Source organism: Podarcis muralis, chromosome 11, assembly GCF_964188315.1.
Source record: "Podarcis muralis chromosome 11, rPodMur119.hap1.1, whole genome shotgun sequence".
NCBI classification, from domain to species: domain Eukaryota; kingdom Metazoa; phylum Chordata; class Lepidosauria; order Squamata; family Lacertidae; genus Podarcis; species Podarcis muralis.
The window spans coordinates 56,843,686-56,866,776 of NC_135665.1; the positions used below are offsets into that span (position 1 = coordinate 56,843,686).

At 44.5% G+C, this 23,091-nt stretch overlaps 1 protein-coding gene across 5 annotated transcripts in view; it reads right to left on the minus strand.

The window, feature by feature from the left end:
- The window catches only part of CTIF (cap binding complex dependent translation initiation factor), a 198,128-nt gene that overhangs the window by 116,722 nt on the left and 58,315 nt on the right, over nucleotides 1-23,091 (minus strand). For 3 of the 5 annotated variants that reach the window (XM_028748038.2, XM_028748040.2, XM_077936501.1), the window contains exons 2-7: nucleotides 22,658-22,870; nucleotides 17,809-17,892; nucleotides 11,733-11,855; nucleotides 9,315-9,388; nucleotides 8,145-8,249; nucleotides 2,282-2,357 (exon numbers count right to left, since the gene is read on the minus strand). In XM_028748038.2, the coding sequence (XP_028603871.2) occupies nucleotides 2,282-2,357; nucleotides 8,145-8,249; nucleotides 9,315-9,388; nucleotides 11,733-11,855; nucleotides 17,809-17,892; nucleotides 22,658-22,837 (642 nt within the window). In that variant the 5' untranslated portion in view covers nucleotides 22,838-22,870. The remainder of the gene's footprint in view (nucleotides 1-2,281; nucleotides 2,358-8,144; nucleotides 8,250-9,314; nucleotides 9,389-11,732; nucleotides 11,856-17,808; nucleotides 17,893-22,657; nucleotides 22,871-23,091) is intronic. The other 2 variants (XM_028748039.2, XM_028748041.2) reach the window with 1 other exon arrangement.

Here is a 23,091-nt window from a genome sequence, read left to right on the forward strand (position 1 = left end):
GCGGGGTGACGGATACCAAGGAATGAATTCAAGGTGCTAAATGAACATTGGGTACAAGCATCACCCCCACTGACGCACGTTCTAACTCACCCACAACCGTGTGGATCCGCGGGAAATAATCAAGCAATTCAATTCGTACCTGGAAATGGCGGGAGGGAGCTGGAAAGTCCTTGTGGCTCACAAGGGGACTCTCCCCGGAGCCTGAAGAAGTCAGTGAGGGCAGAGGAAGCCCCCAAAGAGACCATAGGCACAGGGGGCTTTGTTTACACTGCTCAGCCTCCCCAGCTAGCAGCCGATTTGCGGGGTAGCACAGCAGCAGCCACGGTTTTCCTGCACATCCTCCAGTCTCCTGCCAGCCCCAGTGCTTCAATTCTTGTTGTGAATATTTTTGGACACGGTAGTTTTGGTATGGAGTGAAGAGAGAGCGGCAGAGGGGGTGCGTTTAAAGAGCGCTCCCCACTTTATGCGATTTGTACTTATAATGAAAATACAAAAATCAGAACTCCTATTAGAATAAATAAGTTCCGTTACAAATACTGAAATACTAAATAAGATGGATAACAATGTGTAACAGGAAAAGAAGTAGAAAGTTGGTTTAAAAGTGTGCGAAAGAAAGTAATAGAAGTGGAAAGAAATTGCAATTGAGTAGATTGGAAGCCTAACACAAGGGTGGGATGAGGGGTGAGGGATGGTGGTGGTAAAAGGAGGTGTGTGTGGGATTGAGTGTGGGTATGTATGAATATTTTTAAGAGTTGTATGAAATGTATGTTTGTCTGTATATTCGTAATATTTAATGTTGAATTAATGTTGAATTATTTTAATAAAATAAAAAAACAAAAAACAAAAAAGTACTGAAAACTTTGCAAATAAACTGCGGCCTCAACACGCTTCATTAACAACCGACAATCTTTTGAGGCTCCACAGCGCTGAGAAGCAGATACTGTACATAATCTGACATCCATGTATTCAGAATATCCAGCTGTGCTGGCCGGCTGTACCTGCCAAGTTCTGACTGCACCACAGCAAGCAAGTACAAAGATAACAGTTGCCCCGAAACCTTGATATTGTGGAGACTGTTCCTAACAGATGCGCTTAAGAAAACATGCCAGGAGCCTTTCAGTCACGTAACACAGGAAAGGGGCATCTCCTTCTGCATGGGCTCAGAGGGCAAATTCTTAAAAATATATGTAAATAAGAATACTTTTAATCAGTGCTTTTTTTCTACCCCTAAACATTTTGTGAATCTAAGTTTGACCTCATTGAGGGGCAGTATTTCAATATGAGTAGGAAAATGAGAGTACCTCTAAACATTTTTATAAATAAAAAAGCACTGCTTTTAATAATATATCATGCCCACAACCCTGTGGAAAATATTGCTGACAGAATATAATTATACAAATCACCTTTAAAAAAAAAAACACACACCAACTTTTATTAAAAAGCATTTAAAAAAGGTAAAGGTACCCCTGCCCATACGGGCCAGTCTTGACAGACTCTAGGGTTGTGCGCCCATCTCACTTAAGAGGCCAGGGGCCAGCGCTGTCCGGAGACACTTCCAGGTCACGTGGCCAGCGTGACAAAGCTGCATCTGGCGAGCCAGCGCAGCACACGGAAACTCCGTTTACCTTCCCGCCAGTAAGCGGTCCCTATTTATCTACTTGCACCTGGGGGTGCTTTCAAACTGCTAGGTTGGCAGGCGCTGGGACCGAGCAACGGGAGCGCACCCCGCCGCAGGGATTCGAACCGCCGACCTTTCGATCGGCAAGCCCTAGGCGCTGAGGCTTTTACCCACAGCGCCACCCGCATCCCCAAAAAGCATTTACCTCCTTATAATTTGATTTTAACTCACTAATGACTCTCAGTCCTCACTTCTGTGTGAAAAATGACCCTGTGCTCCTCTGAGTCCAGAACTCAAGGGTAGTAAAAATATTTATACCCCTTATAACTGATTTCACCCCTGGCCTAAAACGTTATCCCAGTGATGTGTTTGATGCAACCCTTTACACCGATGTACATGGGCTTCATTCTGCAAATACCAAATGTGATGTGGGTATTCTTAAATCAAACTCAAAAATCCATAAATGCAATTTAGACAAGGGGGGGGGGAGCCCTTTATAGAGCATAATGCTCCAAGGACAGCAAGGAATGGTTCTTGGCCTGAATGACCAGAGACTGAGCATATTTCAGACACAGTTGGGAGCTTGGGGGGTGAACAGTGCTCCTGTTTGGGTGTCAAACAGACAGAACAAGTTGTTCAAAGCTGGGCTGGAAAAAGACTCACCTGCCAGGCTGGCAGAACCTTCCCGATGTCGTTGAGGTTGATTCCATCTCCGTCCTCGCTCTTCCCTTTTCCGATCCTGAGTCAGGGACAGACAAAGGGGAGAATGAACACTGTGCGCGAAAATGTGTTCATGCACAGGCTGGCGGCTCATGGCTTACAAAGGAGTGACAAACACCACAAAACAAAACTCTGGCAGGTGTTTCTCCAGACATGGCAAATGCCGAAAGATCTTTCTTCTTCTCCCCGGTTCCAATTTTCATTTCCATGTCTTAACGATCCACCTTACACGAAAATGTTCCTCTTCCGCCAGGCCTCTGGCTGACCAACATCCGATACCCTTTTAAATGTGAGGTGGGGGATAGTTCATTTGTGTTCTTATTTTTATTACAGTGGTGCCCCGCAAGACGAATGCCTCGCAAGACGAAAAACTCGCTAGACGGAAGAGTTTTCCGTTTTTTGAGGTGCTTCGCAAGACGAATTTCCCTATGGGCTTGCTTTGCAAGACGAAACGTCTTTCGAGTTCTTTTGAGTTTGTTTCCTTTTTCTTAAAGCCGCTAAGCCGTTAATAGCCGCTAAGCCGCTAATAGCCATGCTTCGCAAGACGAAAAAACCGCAAGGCGAAGAGACTCGCGGAACGGATTAATTTTGTCTTGTGAGGCACCACTGTATGTGCTTTGTGGTTTTTATATTGTCATTCTATGCAGGGCCGGATTTAGGTTTAATGAGGCCCCAAGCTACTGAAGGTAATGGGGCTTTTTATATGTCCAGCTGTCCTTTTTCAACAACAAACTTGTCGCTGTTTTTTTGTGTTGAATATATGCTATATGGTAATTTATGGACCTAATAGGTATCTAAAGCCATTTGCACATGCAGAATGTAGGCACCCTATATATAGAAATGAGCAAACCAGTGATACAGTGGTACCTCGGAGATCCGTTCTTAACCTGAAACTGTTCTTAACCTGAAGCACCACTTCAGCTAATGGGGCCTCTCCATGCCGCTGCACCGCCGGAGCACGATTTCTGTTCTCATTCTGAAGCAAAGTTCTTAACCCGAGGTACTATTTCTGATAACCTGTAAGCATATGTAACCCGAGGTACCACTGTATTTTAGGGAGCAGCCTATCAGGCAAGGCCCATTACTTACGTCATAGGAGCCTACACAACACAAAACACTCTTGCTGTATGTAGTTTTTATTTTATTTGTTTTTTATCTTATATTTTGGAAGTGTACATCCAGGCTTTTTTCCTTTAATTTTTTTGGGGGCCCCCAAGAGAGTGGGGCCCTAAGCTATAGCTTGTTTAGCTGATACGTAAATCTGTGCTGCGAACTGCACCCCTGAGATCTACGGACAAAGGGCAGTATACAGATTTAATAAATTAAATAAATAAACCAACTTGGCTTTCAGCTGCTGAGATGCGTACCACTGTGACACGATAACACATTCCCAAAAGAAATCACGGCAGCTCCAGAGAATAGTAATAAGCTCATTGCAGGTCTGTGGTTGGACACAGAGGCAGCTGCAGTTTGAGTTAAGAGTGCTGGACTAGGACCCGGGAGACAGCGGTTCGAATCCCCAAGGCAGCCACAAAGCTGACTGGGGTGACCTTGGGCCAGTTTACTGCCTCTCAGCCTCACAAAGGTAGGAGAGGGAGAACCATTTATATGATTCCTGAGCTCCCAGGTGAAAAAGGTTGGGGTATGAGTGAAATAAATAACATAGCAGGAAGGGGAGCTTATCGCACGCAGGGGGAGGCCTGTCTGTGCCTGACAAAAATATTCCAGGTAAAGTAGAAGTGCAGAAGTACCAGCATTGAGAAGCACGTACACTTTGGGCACATTTAAAGGTTCATCTGACCACTTCATTACATTTTTTTTAATAAGAAAAAAAATCTCTTTCAGCAAGTTTTGGGAGGAGAAGTGGAGTAAAAGAACTGTTAAATGAATTCCTGCGGTTGGATTTTGTATGGAAGTGACAAATAACTTAATGCTGCCTTTCTCCTTTTGTAACTTAAGGAGTTACAGGATTGTACTCAACCTGCTTATTACTATTTGCATTGATGTACACTGGTACCTCGGTTTAAGAACAGCCCTGTTTAGGAACTACAGTGGTACCTCAGGTTAAGAACTTAATTCGTTCCGAGGCCCGTTCTTAACCTGAAACTGTTCTTAACCTGAAGCACCACTTTCGCTAATGGGGCCTCCTGCTGCCACAGCCGCGCGATTTCTGTCCTCATCCTGAAGCACAGTTCTTAACCTGAGGTACTATTTTTGGGTTAGTGGAGTCTGTAACCTGAAGCATATGTAACCTGAAGCACTGTGTAACCTGAGGTACCACTGTATTTGGTTTACGAACTCCACAGAACCGGAAGTAGTGTCCCAGTTTGCGAACTTTACCTCAGTCTAAGAACGGAAGCTGAATGGTGAAAGGGCACTAGTGGCAGGAAGCCTCATTAGGGAAAGCACGCCTCGGTTTAAGAACAGTTTCGGTTTAAGAACGGACTGCTGTAACGGATTAAGTTCGTAAACCAAGGTATCACAGTACATTAGAGCCTTGTAAGCAAGCAAATAAATAAGATCTACACTGCAAGCTTACACAACTTCCCCTGAAATTATCCTGGGAACTATTTGGTGATGCAGTTTCTCTATTAAAGATACTCCCCTCCCAACCAAACTACATTTCCCAGGGGTCATTGTGGAAGTGGGGAGGGGAGAGACTTTTTAGCAAGTCCCTTTAAATCTAGAATGTAGAGGTGCCCGTGGAAACATGTGTACCTATTTGTAGCCTGTACAAAAGGTCAGGAAGGCTTACTGCAATCTCTTTAAACAGCAAGAGTCCAACAAAAATACGACTGCCAGGAGTTTCAATGCCACATGGACCGCCTATTTGCAGAAAAGTAAGCTCCACTGTTATTCATCATTAAACAATGGGCAATGTGGATTTCTACGGAACTCATGGTGATGATATAACACAAACCAGAAAAACCTAAACCTTTCCCCCTGGTTGCATGCTTACGTTTCCTTTGGAACAAAAGCAAAAACTGGATTCAATGGCGTTTCCTCGCAGGATTAACACTTGTTGACCCAATGTCTTTGATGTGAAAGGATTCTAAAAACCCACCCCCAGGATGAGACTCTGAAGCAACCGCCTGCTTAAGATGTTGTACCTTAAAGTTTCAGTAGCACAAAAGGATTCTATATTCTATACGAAAGGCTGCGTGTGCGCCACAATTCTGCAGAACGACAGGACAAAGCACAAGGTTGTCGTACCGGGTGCGGAATTTAGGTGCTTGAAAAGCTCACACCTTCCATTTCAATAGGATTTTCTAAACAGGCTTCCTAGCTGCTTGGAAACGTGTTGGAACCAATTGCACAGGGCGGCCTAGGGCAGTTCAACATTCGCTTTTCCCTCTATGAAGTGGGATGTTTACTTGTCTTAGAAGGCTGTTGCGACAACCCAAGAGAGCAAATGTCGTTCATGCTGCTTCTTTCTTCTTAAAACAAAAGGCACATAATAATTTACCTCTGCTAATGTTATCATCATCCCCTAATACTGAACTCGGGTGGTCTGGCACCCTACTACCAGTCTGGGTGCAAAAACAAAATTAAGGCAGTGGTTTCTATAGTCAAGGGCTACTTCCCAGGAATGCAGAATTATATTGGCTAGCAAGTTAGAAGACAATTAAAAGAAATCCCACGAAATGAAAACTTCTCAAACGGCCCAATAAGGATCTACGCAAAACAAGTTTGTAGCACCTGTGGATGTGGGGTGGGAAAATAGAGGGGAGGTGGTATTGTTTGAACCCCAAACAATGCACAGTCTCATGTGTATTGGGTCAGAGGATTAGGGTCAGAGACATGTGTGCCTTGAGCCCTTCTCTGCCCATGATAAAAAGGGGGTTTCAGGAGCAGTGGAAAGTAAAAAAGGATACTTCTTCCCTTTCTGCATCTCCAGAAACCACCCTCCATCAATAATAATAATAATAATAATAATAATAATAATAATAATAATTTTTGTTTATACCCCACCCTCCCCAGCCAGAGCCGGGCTCAGGGTGGCTAACACCAGTAAAATTACAGTAAAAATGTAATAGGACAAAAAAACCCAATTTAAAATAAAGGTTAAAATGCAATTTAAAATGCAGCCTCATTTTAAAAGTAGCCCACAGATCAAAACCATAAGGGGCGGGAAACATAAGGGTCAGACTGAGTCCAGGCGGAACAGCTCTGTCTTGCAGACCCTGCGGAAAGATGTCAAGGTCTCCAGGGCCCTAGTCTCTTGTGACAGAGCGTTCCACCAAGTCGGGGCCAGTACTGAAAAGGCCCTGGCCCTAGTTGAGACCAATCTAACCACCTTGTGACTTGGGACCTCCAAGGTGTTGTTATTTGTGGACTTTAAGGTCCTCCGCGGGGCATACCAAGATAGACGGTCCCATAGGTATGTGGGTCCTAGACAGCATAGGGCTTTAAAGGTCAAAACCAGCACCTTAAATTATATGGTTATGTTCAAGCCTGGAAGCACAGCTAGAGAGGACTGGATGGGTGGGGGGAAATAGTGAATTGTCTTTCTCCTGAAACCTCTCCTCTTCCTCTATGAGCTCTAAACTCCTGCCTCAAACTGCGGACACCTCGCGCAGGAGCAGTCCTCTTAGAGGCTGCTGACACACCACAAATGTGGCTTGTTACCACTATAGGAATCCTTGAAGCAGCTGACCATAACAGCTGCTGGATAGTTCAAGAGGGAAGAGTGATGGTGGACTTGTGTCCTGTCATTGAAGGAGAAGAGGGCTATCGATGGCTACTACCGTATTTTTCGCTCCATATGACACACCAGACCATAAGGCGCACCTAGTTTTGGGAGGAGGAAAACGAGAAAAAAATTATTTTGAATCCCAGAAGCCAGAACAGCAAGAGGGATCTGGCTTCTGGGATACCGTGTGGCTTTTCTGGCATCTGGGATAACCGCGCCAAGCCTCTTCAGGGCAGCGGGATGAAGGCTCCCCCTGCCCGAAGAGGCTGCGCACGGCTAAGGCAGAAGCCAGGACAGGCACGTCACTGAAGGGGCGCTGCGCAGTTCTCCCTCTCAGAGAGGGAGAACTGCGCGGCGCCCCTTCAGTGAAGCTGGAGAAGGAACAGAAGTCCCTTCTGTTCCTCCTCCGGCTTCGCATGACAGGCGCGTCGCTGAAGGGGCACTGCACAGTTCTCTCTCTCTGCGCAGCGCCTCTCCTTCACAGGAGAGGCGCTTGGCAGAGAGGGAGAACTGCGCAGCGCCCCTTCAGCGAAGCTGGAGAAGGAACAGAAGGAGACCCTTCTGTTCCTCCTCCGGCTTCGCATAACAGGCGCTGTGCAGAGAGGGAGAGCTGCGCAGCGCCCCTTCAGCGAAGCGGGAGGAGGAACAGAAGGGTCTCCGTTCCTCCTCCCGCTTCGCTGAAGGGGCGCTGCGCAGCTCTACCTCTCTGTGCAGCGCCATTCGCTCCATAAGACGCTCTCACATTTCCAATACTTTTTAGGAGGAAAAAAGTGCGTCTTATGGAGCGAAAAATACGGTCGCTCGAGGCAGAAATGCTTCTGAATTGCTGGAAACCATAGGAGGGGGAGCTGTCATTGTGCGCATGTTCTCCTTGCAACCCCATAGGCGTGTGGTTGGTCACAGTGAGAACGGGATGCTGGGCCAGGTGAGCCATTGGCCCTGATCTAGCAGGCTATTTTTATGTCCTTCTCATTTGGGGGGCACCTGGCTGGTCACTGTGTGATGCTGGAGGAGACGGGCCTTTGGGACGACCCAGCAGGGCTTCTCTTCCAATGGTCTTTGGGTTTCCTGCCTCCCAACCAGAAAGTAAACAAAGCCCGGCGACCTACTCACCCTTCTCTGTCTATGTGTGGGAGGGGATGCTTGGGGGTGTTGCGGAGCTTTCTGTGGAATTGCGTGAAGTCAAGTTTTTCAGGTTGCAAGTCCCAGGTGGCACCGCTAGGAAGGAGAGAGAGAGCAAAAGAGGTGATGAGACACAGAGCAGTTGAATCGCACACACCACAAAATGATTTTTAAAATTGTGCATGGATCGACTGAACAGGGCACTTGGGAGCTGAATGAAACACCAACCTCGTGTGCTTTTATTAGACTGCTGTGGGCGAATGAGGACTAGATGAGCATAGGCACTCGTTCCTTGGTGCCTATTTATTTTGCAGTAGGTACCACCTTACAGGGACGCAGGTGGCGCTGTGGGTTAAACCACAGAGCCTAGGGCTTGCCGATCAGAAGGTCGGCGGTTCGAATCCCCGCGACAGGGTGAGCTCCCGTTGCTCGGTCCCTGCTCCTGCCCACCTAGCAGTTTGAAAGCATGCAAGTGCAAGTAGATAAATAGGTACTGCTCTGGCAGGAAGGTAAATGGCGTTTCCTTGCGCTGCTCTGGTTCGCCAGAAGTGGCTTAGTCATGCTGGCCACATGAACCGGAAGCTGTATGCCGGCTCCCTCGGCCAATAAAGCGAGATGAGCACTGCAACTCCAGAGTCGGCCACGACTGGACCTAATGGTCAGGGGTCCCTTAACCTTTACCACTTTACAAGTAGCATTTGCTTTGGTGTGAGAAGTGGAGATTGCTTCTTCTAAAAACCACCAGGTGGCATCTTAGAATAATTTCTATTAACAAAAATAGTGAAGATTTTCCAAAAAGGTATCTTACCTAATTTATTAGGGCATCTTATTTTAGTGCCTGCCTCTCTGCAGGGAAAAATAAAGCTTTTGAGCCAATCTGACTGATTTTAATAATCAACTGAAATGTTATATAAAGGCAAAAATCCAGCTTGCAGAACTAAACAGCACTAGGATGCTCGTCAAGGCAGATGGCCTGGAGCTGAGAATTTTACGTTTCCTTCCTCCCAGCAATCATCATAAACCAGAATAGATATTGCATCTGTAATGGTAGAGCACTGTACAGCAGTGAGATTAAGAGGTTTAGAAGCAAGCAGAAAAAATTAGCAGGTAACCGAACGGAAATGCGAGGTGGTATGGTGACATTTTAAGAGGTGAACTGACCTGAAGGACTCGAGCGTATTGGCTGCCCAGATATCTGTTCCCAGCATGTCAAGGGAATTGTCTTTGTTGCCGTTCTAAAAAGAAGGTGTAAAATCTTCATTACTTTCAAGCAGAACGACACGTCTATCATGCAACTTTGCCTTAAATAACGGAGGGCGCTTTCAGATTCCCCATTTACTGAGCATTCAGCAATATTTGCTTGCACAAAGTTTGCTTATATACAAATCTAAGACATGAAAACAATAATCTGTATTGCTGAGCATTCACCATGGTCTTCTTGTGAGATGTTTTACACGTCTTCACGCTAGTCATTTCTTCGCCCCACTCTTCTCTTCGCCCCCATCACTTTCCAAATGGCAAAAAATAAAATAAAAACAGTCTTATTCCTTTCCTTTGCTGGGTTAGGGCGCCAGGGCGCGCTGATCCAGTTTAGCTGTGCAAACTTGAATCCCTTTTGTAAAATACGGATGGTCTGGAGGCAATTCTGCCATTGCCGAATCTCAGTTCCAGAGAACAGTGTGAGCCAATGAAACTGAGATGACTTTGGACAGTGAATCAGGAATAAAACTGATAAATGGGTTGTAACCAAAACCTACCCCAGAGTACATAGACAACATGGCTCAGCACAGATTTAATCAGCCCTTGTCGTTCATGCAGTGAGTTGGAAGATGAAGAGAGTTAAAGCAGCAGATCACCCCAGCGAGATCAGGGATATTTCCCTCATTCCCCCTCCGCCCAAACCATATAACTGCAGGCCTGTTATTCTCCGGCAGGCGACGCTCAAAACAGATAATCAGCAATAAGTTCTGGCTGAAACAACAGTTGTAGCTGGAAGTTTCTCATTCAGACAATCATCCTTTTGATGGGCTCACAGTTTGGAGGCTAACACAACATCTAGCTTGTCGAAACACTAAAAGCTGGACTGCACAACAACTTGTGACCCTCAACAAACTAAACACAGCCCACAGGCAAAGGACAACTCCTCTTGTGTGTGTGATTTATCAGGTGCTGACAGGCTTCATGACATGGGAGTGTCACTTAGGGCTGTGCAAATGCTGTACTCAAGTGTTACTCAAATGATACCCACACCTTCCCCTACATTTTGGTCACAGGAGCCGTCCGCATTGCAGTTGTGGCAGCCACATTTCCTCAGGACGCTGAGCGCATGTGGACATAGTCAAACTCTCGTGATGCCCTGGAGAGTATCAAACCGTGGGACGCCACCTGTTTGCAAGAGCAAAATCCCCATATAGCAAAATACTGGGCTTAAGAAGTGCACCCTTCATTATCGCTTGGCTTGTTAATGGTTTGGAAATTTTGAAACTGGACTTAACGTAAAAGTAGACTTCTGGATTTTTATTTTTTTAAAAAGATCCAAATCTGTAAACTTTTGCTATCCACTCAAAAGAGTTGGGGGTCACTCGCTAGCAACCATTCCAGATCTTTGTTAATTTTATTGAGAAGAAACGCATTCATTTTTGTTGGTCAAGTTCTTGTTCTTCTGTACAGATAACTTTACTTTGCAACTTACACCATGTGATGCCGTATGTTTTCTTTTCATATCCATTTTTTAAAAAACAAAATCAGTAAAAGAGAGAGAGAGACACAGCCTGGAATTGTAGGACTAATTTTGTTTTTCTGCCTAAAAGGAAGGTGGTTCAGTTGGAGTTTCATTTTTCAGGCATTTAGGAGCTGCCCTTTTCCTCTCCTAACTGCCATCCATCAGTCAGCACCCCCAAAATCAATAAGTTCCTTCTCTTGTTTGCATGATGCAAAACTAATTCTTTTTTTTAAAAAAAGGAGCTAAATTTTGGGCCAACCCAACAAATTATAGCTTTTCATATAAACGTTTGCAGATGTGTAATTTATTACCAAGTTGTAGGAACGTGGGGTCTTATGGTCACAGGACGTGGGCCCTTTTTGAGGAGTGAGGCCTAGCTCATTCAACCATAGTTTCTATGCCACACAGATTACATCCACACCACACATTTAAAGCACTATCATACCACTTTAAACAGTCATTGCTTCCCCCCAAAGAATCCTGGGAGCTGTAGTTTGTTAAGGGCGGCGAGTGTCGCTAGGAGATGCCTGTTCTCTTCTCACAGAACTACAGTTCCCAGAGTCTCCTGGGAATAGACGATTTGTTGTATCGCTCTAGGAACCGTAGCTCTGCGAGAGGAATGGGTGGAGGGTCTCCTAGCAACGCTCAGCACCCTTAAACTACAGTTCCCAGGATTCTCCGGGGGTAAATGTTTATAAAGCGGTGTGGTGGTGCTTCGAATGTGTGGATGTGGCCACACACACACTGAAGACTCATGTCCTTACAGGATGAGGCCTCCAGTGAACAGCCACCACCAGACATCTCTTCCAGCTTTCCTAGTCTTGTCTTCCACCACCAGCAAAACCACTAGAGGATACCTTGGTTGAATGACTGAACTGGCTGCTTCTCCCTCGGCCGCCAGACTTTGACACAGACCCATGCCTGGAGCCTGAACCAGGCTGGGATCCTGAGCTGCCACTGCTGCTGTGATCCCACTCTTCCTGGAAACATCAAAAACAACAACTCACTTTAGTTAAGGGCAACTTATCAAAGCTAATATACGCCTTTTTTTTTTGTAGGGCAGGAAGCAGGTGGGAGAGAGTTAAGTCTGGGGTGCCTAGAGACAACTGCTCGCCTTCAATATCTGAAACCCTTCTGTTATCCTGAACTAGGAATCCTGACTATTTTGCACCGCATTCTGTCCTGAGAATTCTAAGGTCTCAAATATAGAATATTCATAAATGCACACATATCTAAATATATAAACCGTGTGTCTGAAATGGTACAGGAGAGCAATCCTGAAGCCATTTTGACTCTTCCAAGGACCTCAAATATTCCTCTGCAGTAAGCGAGGCAAATAGGGAAAGCCTTCCCATTGTCTTTTCGCTTACAAATCTTATCCTAAGGGCATATTTGTGTATGAATAGGGTGAGCCTGTGACCTGGATTCAGGAACCAAAGTACAGTTGCACCTTGGATCCTGAACGCCTTGAGAGTCAAACCTTTTGGCTTCCGAACGCCGCAAACCCAGAAGCGAGTGTTCTGGTTTGCGAACGTTCTTTGGAACCCGAACGTCTGGCGCGGCTTCTGATTGGCTTCTGATTTATTTCCCCCCCCCAAAAAAATGACAACTAGGTGCGCCCTATGGTCCGGTGCGCCCTATAGAGCGAAAAATACGGTATATATTTCAGATCTTGTCTGACCAAGCAACAGATTGAGGTGATGCTATCTTGAGAGACCAAGTACACTGTTCCTCGTCCATCAGGGACGCTAAAATCTTTGCAAGTTAAAACAAAGCTGATCTCAGGTGAGCCCAGCTTGGGAAGGAACAGGATAAGCAGGGTTCAACAGCACTTAAATGCAATGCACACTCAGGAGAAGCACACAAACAGAGACAGACACATGCGCACACTTAGCTGGAAGGGTCGCCCACACTTAAAGCTATCCAGAAGGACTGCCAAGATGTGCCTTCCATTTAAAAAAGAGTTAAGTCTCCTTAAAAAATGGAATTATGAAGTAAAAGGTGCAGGTACCCTTCTAAGTGATTTCTGTGATGTATGAAATTCTAAATTTACACTAATAAATTTAGAGTAGGCCCCAAGGATGGGGGACCTGTTGGTGGACTACAAATCCCATGATCCCTACCCATTAGCTATGCTGGTCAGGACTGATGGGAGTCCACTGGTTCTCTGCCTGTGCTGTAGCTTTTGCCAACCTGGTGCCCACAGCTGTGCTGGCTGAGAATGCCGGGCGTTGCAGCCCCAAATATCTGGAGGGCACCAGGTTGGCAAACGCTGCTTTGGAGAGATCATAAACCCTTTCATGTGTGAACATGCCTGGAGGTTCCATAAAAACAGCCTCGATGCCACGGGGAAACACACATCAAGAAGGAATCCTGCCCACAAGCAGAATTGCAAATACTGCAAGACCTCCCAACGCACATTAATCTATAACAGCAGTAAAAATTATTCCACTTTTCAAAGCTCTGCTTGTTCCGATAGGCAAAATGATAACGCAGTGTGCCTTTAAACAACACCTTTGCATTCATAAAGCTGAGACCATTTAAAATCATAAAGACATAGCAGAACTCTGGTGTACAGACAGAACTCAGCACATACGTTTTTGAGTTAGAAATGAGACATTTCTAAAACATGGAGACATTTGAGTTTAGAACATGCATGTTGTTATTGTCTTTGTCAATAACAAAGTAGTGTGGTTGCTGACCTTGAGCCGGACATCCTGGAGGGTGAAGTCAAATGGGCCTTAGAAAGCATTGCAAATAACAAGGCCAGTTGAAGTGATAATATTCCAGCTGAACTATTAAAAATTTTAAAAGATGATGCTGTTAAGGTGCTACACTCAATATGTCAGCAAGTTAGGAAAACTCAGCAGTGGCCAGAGGATTGGAGAAGATCAGTCTACATCCCAATCCCAAAGAAGGGAAGTGCCAAAGAATGCTCCAACTACCGCACAATTGCACTCATTTCACACGCTAGCAAGGTTATGCTTAAAATTCTACAAGGAAGGCTTAAGCAGTATGTGGACCGAGAACTCCCAGAAGTGCAAGCTGGATTTAGAAGAGGCAGAGGAACCAGAGACCAAATTGCAAACATGCGCTGGATTATGGAGAAAGCTAGAGAGTTCCAGAAAGACATCTACTTCTGCTTTATTGACTATACAAAAGCATTTGACTGTGTCAACCACAGCAAACTATGGCAAGTTCTTAAAGAAATGGGAGTGCCTGATCACCTCATCTGTCTCCTGAGAAATCTCTATGTGGGACAAGAAGCTACAGTTAGAACTGGATATGGAACAACTGATTGGTTCAAAATTGGGAAAGGAGTACGACAAGGCTGTATATTGTCTCCCTGCTTATTTAACTTATATGCAGAATTCATCATGCGAAAGGCTGGGCTGGATGAATCCTAAGCCAGACTTAATATTGCCGGAAGAAATATCAACAACCTCAGATATGCAGATGACACAACTTTGATGGCAGAAAGTGAGAAGGAATGAAGGTGAAAGAGGAGAGCGCAAAATATGGTCTGAAGCTCAACATAAAAAAAACTAAGATCATGGCCACTGGTCCCATCACCTACTGGCAAACAGAAGGGGAAGAAATGGAGGCAGTGAGAGATTTTACTTTCTTGGGTTTCATGGTCACTGCAGATGGTAACAGCAGTCACGAAATTAAAAGACAACTGCTTCTTGGGAGAAAAGCAATGATAAACCTAGACAGCATCTTAAAATGCAGAGATATCACCTTGCCAACAAAGGTCCGTATAGTTAAAGCTATGGTTTTCCCAGTAGTGATGTATGGAAGTGAGAGCTGGACCATCAAGAAGGCTGATCGCCGAAGAATTGATGCTTTTGAATTATGGTGCTGGAGGAGACTCTTGAGAGTCCCATGGACTGCAAGAAGATCAAACCTATCCATTCTTAAGGAAATCAGCCTTGAGTGCTCATTGGAAGGACAGATCCTGAAGCTGAGGCTCCAATAATACTTTGGCCACCTCATGAGAAGAGAAGACTCCCTGGGAAAGACCCTGATGTTGGGAAAGATGGATGGCACAAGAAGAAGGGGACGACAGAGGATGAGATGGTTGGACAGTGTTCTCGAAGCTACCAGCATGAGTTTGAGCAAACTGCGGGAGGCAGTGGAAGACAGGAGTGCCTGGCGTGCTCTGGTCCATGGGGTCACGAAGAGTCGGACACGACTAAACAACAATAATGTTGTTATTGGACTCCTGCTTCTATTGGCCCCAGCCAGAATGGCTCATGAACTGTAATGATGGGATGTGTAGTTAAAGTGACGTTGGGAGGGCTACTGGCTGCCCAATCCTTGGTTTGGGGGGGGGGGGAATGTGACCCAGGTGGGGTATGGTGCCAGTTTTAGAAGTTAGGAATGGTATGAAAAAAGTCAAGAGGATTAGAAAGGTTCTCTGTCTCTCTCTGCTACAATACTAGAACTTAGGTGACCCAATGAAAATGGCTGGCAGGAGATTCAGGACAGACAAAATGAAATACAGTGATACCCTGGTTCTCAAACATCTTGGTTATCAAACACCTTGGTTCCGAAATGCTGAAAACCCAGCTGTCGGCTATTGTTTCCGGGGCGCCTGCACCAATCAGAAGCTGCGCCTTGGTTTTTGAATATTTCAGAAGTCAAATGGAGTTCTGGAATGGATTAAGTTTGGCGCTATTGTTTTTGCTATTTATTTTGCATTGTTGTTTTTGAGGCTTTTTCGGTTAATTTGTTTTTGTGATTGTGTGGAACCCAGTTCAGCTACTGATTGATTGATTTTGTGACACTGGAAATGGATAAAAGCCCCCCATCCAAACAATGACTATCATCAGTGCAGGTAAGAAAAAAAAAATAGTTTTTATCATCTACAATACTGTCTTTATAGTACAGTACATTGATTATTGCTTTCATTTTATGGATCAATGGTCTCATTAGATAGTAAAATTCATGTTAAATTGCTATTTTAGGGGTTGCTTTTAAAAGTCTGGAACAGATTAATCCGTTTTGCATTGCTTTCTATGGGAAGCGTGCCTTGGTTTTGGAACGCTTTGGTTTTGGAACGGACGTCCTGAACGGATTAAGTTTGAGAACCAAGGTACCACTGCATATATTTGTGGAACGCAATATACAGAATTTTCTCCAAAGGCTTAGATGGCCTAGAAAAAATAATAACAGTAATAGACAAACTGATGGAGGATAGATCTCTCAGAGGTGATGCACAATCACAGATAAGCCTAGAGCAAGGAGCCCTGTCTCTCATCTCAAGATGGTGATGGACTACAATTCACATCATCCCTGTTCATTGGCTATGCTGCAGGGGCCAAAGTGAGTCTGAGTCCCACAACAAACAGTACCTCCATGTACCGCCTATTCTCTGCACGGAGCTACAACTCTCCGTGTTGTTTAACAGTCAAACCCACTTCCCAGGAAACTCTGGGAACTGCAGCCCCGTGCGGAGAACAGGGGCCTCCTAACAGCACCCATAACAAAGTGTACTTGCTGCAATTCTTTTCTGGGAAGGTGTGACTGTTTAAAGTGGCGTGATATCGCTTTAAATGCATAGGGCAGACGGGTCCCTAGATTGCGTCCTTTCCAACGATCTGTTTCTCCCCTGAAGTAATCATATCTATTACTGTAGCTCTGCCCTTCCCAATAGCATTGCCTTTATATCCAGCTCCCCCCACCCCCAACTTTCCCAAATTGCAGCAGGTGAGGAGTGGGAGCGCTTAACCCTTTCCCCACGGACGGTGGTCCCAGTGCAACTTGCCTTTCTCCCAATAACTGCGGCTGGATAAAGGAGGAGTGATGATTCGGATGCAGGTTTTCAGATGTCTGGAAAGAGCTGGTTTTCCACTTCCAGCTTAAAAGCAACACAGCAGTGATTTGGGCACTGCTAAATCTTCCACATCTGGAAACACCTCTGGTTAGGGTGCTTGGCAAAAGAGCTAATGAAGTTGGAGAACTTTGCTAAACCTCAGCAAAACTAAGCAGCTCAAGTTTGTTCATTTAGTTCAGGAACCCCCAAACTCGGCCCTCCAGAGGTTTTTGGACTACAACTCCCACCATCCCTAGCTAACAGGACCAGCGGTCAGGGATGATGGGAATTGTAGTCCCAAAACATCTGGAGGGCCAGTTTGGGGGTGCCTGATTTCGTTGATAAGTTTTATATACCCCTTGATTGCAAAAACCCTGAAAGCGGCTTACAGAGAGTTAGCTTGCAAACAAGCTAAGGTTTATGAAATACTGTTAAGAAAAGGCTGTTTTGCACCGCTGCAAGGTCTTTTGTTTTGATTTAGTTAGCTTGGCTTCTGTAGCATAGTAAGTACGGGTATCAGAGTCCAAGCTGTTCCCAACAACTTTTCATGATCTAGCAAACAGCTTTGAAAGCAAACGAAGGATAACATAGGCAACGCTTGACGATCACAACACAGAGGAACAAGCAGCTTTCAAAACTGGCTCCCACCAGTGCTATTTTTCTAGGGAAAAAAGGTGCCAGAACTCACCAGGAATGATTCTCTTATAATGGCTATGGTGCCCACCTGAGAGGTGCCGGAACTGAGTTCTGGTGAGTTGTGGCTGGGGGAAAACATCCTGCCTCCCACCCAGTTCAAATAGCAGAGCAGTGTAGTTGAAAACGAGACTTTTTCAGAAGGATCACCCAGAAATAAAATTTCCCAAAGTCGTACATTGCAAGTGAAAATTCAGGTGCATTTAAGAGGGAAGGTTTGTGAGCAGTTATCAGCAAGAACCCAAAGTCATGCTTCAAAATCCTTCTGGGGAACATTATTTTATGCTGCCAAGACATCTCAAGTCTTAGGAAGTGAAACCTTGAGGCAAGGAAGAAAGCCACAAAACGCACAGACAGACAGACAGACAGACAGACAGACAGACAGACAGACATTTCCAGCAGAAGGCTCCTGTTTCCCTTACCTGGTTTTGATTATGAGGTGCTACGTTCTTGCCTCGCGAGGAGGAACGGTTGCCTTCTACCTGTTCATTGCAGTCAGCTGTCCACTGAAACGAAAGAGAACGGGACACAAAGGCGCCATGTGAAACAACTGCTTTGAGGGAGCCCTGGAAAGTCAGTGCTGTAAAACCGGGAGGAGAACAGCTTTACAAAGAACTTTGTTTGAGCTTGAAACTGGAGGTTGAAGGGGAATCATTTTAAACCAGCCCTGCTGTGAGTCTATGCAGAAAGTTACTGCCCCACAAATTTATTTTTTAGCCTGCCTGTCCACAGGTCAGCCACCAGTGGAATATCGACAGCCTAAAATTGATGGAGCTGCAGGGAATGGATAAAATTAAACAAGGGGGGGGGGATTGGAGCAACCTCCCCCAAAAAGCTGGTTTCCCTGCTCTAGAGGCAGCGGTGGTTCGTGTTGGAACAGGACCAGGGTTCAAATCCCCACTCAGCCATGAAGCTCACTGGGTGAACTTGGGCCAGTCACTGCCTCCCAGTCTAACCTACCTCACAGGGTTGTCGTTTTGGGGATTAAATGCTGAGGGGGAGAACCATGCTCACTACCTTGAGCTCCTTGGGAGAAAAAGTTGGGATATAAATGAAATAAATAATATAACTGGAAGAGGAGCTTCACAGAGAGAGAGAAAGAGAGAGAGAGAAGGGGGAGGGGGGGAGAGAATGAGCTGTAAACTAGCTTGAGAAAAAGGTGGGATATTATTGTTGCTGTTGTTATTTATTAAATGTGTATACCATCCTTCATCTGAAGGTAACAGGGCCATTCACAAGACAACATAAAATACAAATACAAACGAAAAGAAAACCCCAAACAAGCCAATAACCTTCTTCCTACAAATACATTTATAAAAGGCATTTAAAGAGGAACGTTTTTGCCTGGCGCCTAAAGGTGTATAATGAAGGCGCCAGGCAAACCTCCCTGGGGAGAGCATTTCACAAATGGGGAGCCCCTGCAGAAAAGGCCCCGTCCTCGTGTTGCTGCCACTCTGGAGCTCTGGCTGAAGTAACACACAAAAAGGGGCCTCAGACGATGATCGCAGGGTCTGGGTCAGTTCGTAAGGGGAGAGCATATACCATATTTCTCGCTCCATAAGACGCACTTTTTCCCTCCTAAAAAGTAAGGGGAAATGTGTGGGACGCAAGCAAAGCTGTTATGAGAGGGTTTCTGATACAACAGAATACAATTAAGAAGAAGCACTGGAATGGAAAGAAAGATAAAATATTGGAGAAAATACGTCAGGGAGAGGAAAAATTGAGAACCAAACCAAAGTCAAAGGAGCTGCTGAGAGAAATTAAATTCCATCAAGCAGAATATTCAAAATTGATTAACCAGGAGATTGAATGGAAAATAAAACAGATGAAGCAAAGATCTTTTGAATCAGCAAACAAATGTGGAAAGCTGCTAGCCTGGCAGCTGAAAAAAAGACAAAAGCTAAATACGATAACAAATCTAGAGATTGAAGGAAGGATGGTACAGAAACCAGAAGAAATTAGGAAGTGCTTCCACAGATATTTCAAAGAACTTTATACACAGGGGCCTCAGAAAGAATCTGAGATAGATCAATTTTTAAAGATAAATGGACTATCAAAAATAACTCAAGATAAAAGATCAATCTTGAACTCTACAATAACTACTCAGGAAATTGAAGGTGCCATTCAGAACATGCAACTAGGCAAATCTCCAGGCCCGGACGGGCTTACCTCCAAATACTACAAGACTTTGAAGGATTATTTGATACAACCTTTGTTGGAGGTATGCAATCAGATTTTGGATGGGAAGAGGGCACCAGAAACGTGGAAAGAAGCCTTCATCACATTGATACCTAAGACAGAATCTGAAAAGACTCAGCTCAAGAACTACCGCCCCATCTCACTCCTGAATGTGGATTACAAAATATTTGCAGACATTTTGGCAAGTAGACTTAAAAAAGTCTTAAATGAAGTAATTCACAAAGACCAAGCAGGCTTTCTCCCTGGTAGACATTTATATGAGAATACCAGAAACATCATTGATATTTTGGAACTTTTACAAACCAACATGAACACAAGGGCGGTGTTAATTTTTATTGATGCGGAGAAAGCATTTGACAATATATCTTGGAGGTTCATGAAGAAAAACTTGGAAGGGATGGGAGTGGGGCGGGGGTTTGAAAATGGGTTACGAGCAATTTACTCAGAGCAAAAGGCCAAATTAATAGTGAACAATGTGGTGACGGAGGAGTTTAAAATTGAAAAAGGGACACGACAAGGGTGCCCTCTATCCCCTCTTTTATTTATTTCAGTCCTGGAGGTGCTATTGAATATGATAAGGAAGGACCGGTTAGTACAAGGGATAGAGGTCGGAGTGAAACAATACAAATTGAAAGCTTTTGCAGATGATCTAGTTTTGACACTGCAGGAGCCAGAACCCAGTACAAAAAGAGCTCTTGAACTTATATCTGAGTTTGGTCGGGTGGCGGGATTTAAGTTGAACAAGCAAAAAACCAAGGTTTTGACCAAGAATTTGACTCTTACAGAAACAGAGGGGTTTCAGAGAGAAACAGAACTGAATGTGGTAAAAAAAGTGAAATACCTAGGGATCCATTTGTCTTCCAAAAATTTGAATTTATTTAAGGACAACTATGAAAAATGTTGGTCGGAAGTTAAGAAGGATTTAGAAATTTGGTCAAGATTGAAACTTTCCTTGTTGGGAAGGATTGCAGCAATAAAAATGAATGTGTTGCCGAAAATGTTATTTTTGTTTCAAACCCTACAGATCGTGGACAGAGTGGAATGTTTTGGAAAATGGCAGAAGGATATATCTAGGTTTGTCTGGCAGGGCAAAAAGCCCCGAATAAAGTATAAAATATTAACAGACTCAAAAGAAAGAGGGGGGTTTGCCCTGCCGGACATGAGGTTGTATTATGAAGCTGCAGCCTTCTGCTGGCTGAAAGATTGGTTTTTGCTAGAAAACACTGATGTCCTAGATCTGGAAGGTTTTGATAATGCTTTTGGTTGGCACGCATACCTATGGTATGACAAGGTTAAAGTTCACAAATTGTTTAAAAGCCATATTGTCAGAAAAGCAATTTTTGCAGTCTGGACGAAATACAAAGACTTATTAGAGAGGAAAACACCGAGGTGGCTGTCACCGGTGGAGGCCAAGGCTGGAAAAAGACCCAATATGGAGGCCTACTGGCCGAAATATTGGGAATTAATTGAAAAAATTGGAGACAGTTGGAAGTTGCAGAGCCAGGATAAACTAAAAAACAAGGTGCGAGATTGGTTACATTATGCTCAAATGCAAGAGGTTTTTAAAATGGATAAAAAAGTTGGTTTCCAGGAGGAGAAATCGAAACTAGAGACAGAATTGTTAGAACCAAAGACCAAGATTTTATCTAGAATGTATAACTTGCTGCTTATGTGGAACACACAGGACGAGTTGGTTAAATCTGCCATGATAAAATGGGCACAGGATGTTGGACACAATATTATGTTTGAAGACTGGGAGAGGTTATGGAACACCGGAATGAAATTCACGGCATGCAGTGCCTTGAAGGAAAACATTATGAAAATGATATACCGGTGGTACATGACCCCAGTCAAGTTAGCTAAGATACATCACCTGTCTGACAATAAATGTTGGAAGTGTAAGGAAACAGAGGGGACTTTCTTCCATCTCTGGTGGACCTGTCCAAAAGTGAAGACCTTCTGGGAAATGATTTATAATGAATTGAAAAAGGTATTTAGGTATACCTTTCCCAAGAAACCAGAGGCCTTCCTGCTGGGCATGGTGGACCAGAAATTGCCAAAGAAAGACAGAACCTTGTTTATGTACGCTAGTACAGCAGCAAGAATACTCATTGCTAAGAGCTGGAAGACACAAGATTTGCCTACGCTGGAGGAATGGCAGAAGCAGTTGATGGACTACATGGAGATAGCTGAACTGACCGGCAGAATCCGAGATCTGGATAAAGAAACAATTGAGGAGGACTGGAAAAAATTTAAAGATTATTTGCAAAAATACTATAAGCTGTATGAATCTTAAGATAGTGCATGATTAGGAAAAGTTATGCTTTTGCAATTATGATTAAGTAAATTGTAAAATAAGTGATAAAAGAGAAAAGGAGACAATTTGAATCGAACATGTTATGTTTATTTTAAAGGCATTGAAAATGAGATACAATATATCGAATTTGGGTACATAACATTTGAAAGTTACAATAAGACATGAAATAAGGTAACAAAATGCTGACATTGTTAATTTAAATAACGCAGAATCGGAAGGGGTGGGGAAGTCCAAGTTGTTTTTGTTTGTTTTTGTTGTTAAAAAAAGGGAAAATTTGTTTCTTGCAATTATGTTATTTGTTTGTAATCTATAAAATTATGGAAAGAAACGCAATAAAAAATTTATAAAAAAAAAAAAAATAAAAAGTAAGGGGAAATGTGTGTGCATCTTATGGAGCGAATGCAGGCGGGAGGCTCTGCTCAGCGCTCCCTTTAAAGAGCCGTGCGGAGCATGTGTGCGGCTCTTGGGGTATTTTTCTCCTCAGGGAAAAGCCCCCCAGAGCCACACACACGCTTCACGCGGCTCGTGAAAGGGAGCGCTGAGCAGAGCCTGGGATGCATACATGCTCTGCTCAGCACTCCCTTTAAAGAATATTTTTTTTCTGACATTCCCCCTCTAAAAACTAGGTGTGACTTATGGAGCAAAAAATACAGTAAATGCCATTCATCATCATCATCGCAAATGGCAGCCGATTCGTTGTACTCTCCCCCACTGCACCTTACAGCCCCTTGTCCAAGTCGCCCACCTGTACGCACCTGCGAGACATTAGACTGCGTTTTCTCGCTCTCCCCGTCCCCTTCCGTCTTGTCCGTTAGCAAGCCTTGGACCTGATACTCCAAAACGTAGCTGTCGATGAAACGCTCCAGCTCTTCGATTTCCTGCGAACGGTTGCTCCCTGCCTCAGACGAGGCAGACGCTGCAGAGGAATTTTCCATCACTCTGGATAGGGAGCCAAGAGCGGAAGGGGCCTAAGGGCAGGAGGAGTAGGAGAAGGAGAGAGAAGACATGGTTTTTACCTATGTGCCAATATTCACATTTAAAAACAGAGAAGTCTGAGGAACTGCTCACTCGCACTCCTCAAGGCCTGTCAGAATTTTAAAGGACCTCCCCGCTCCCCTGCCTACAAATATTACAGGGCACTTATTAGACTTTTATCCAACTTTCCTCCACCCCCAAAGGAGCCTACAAT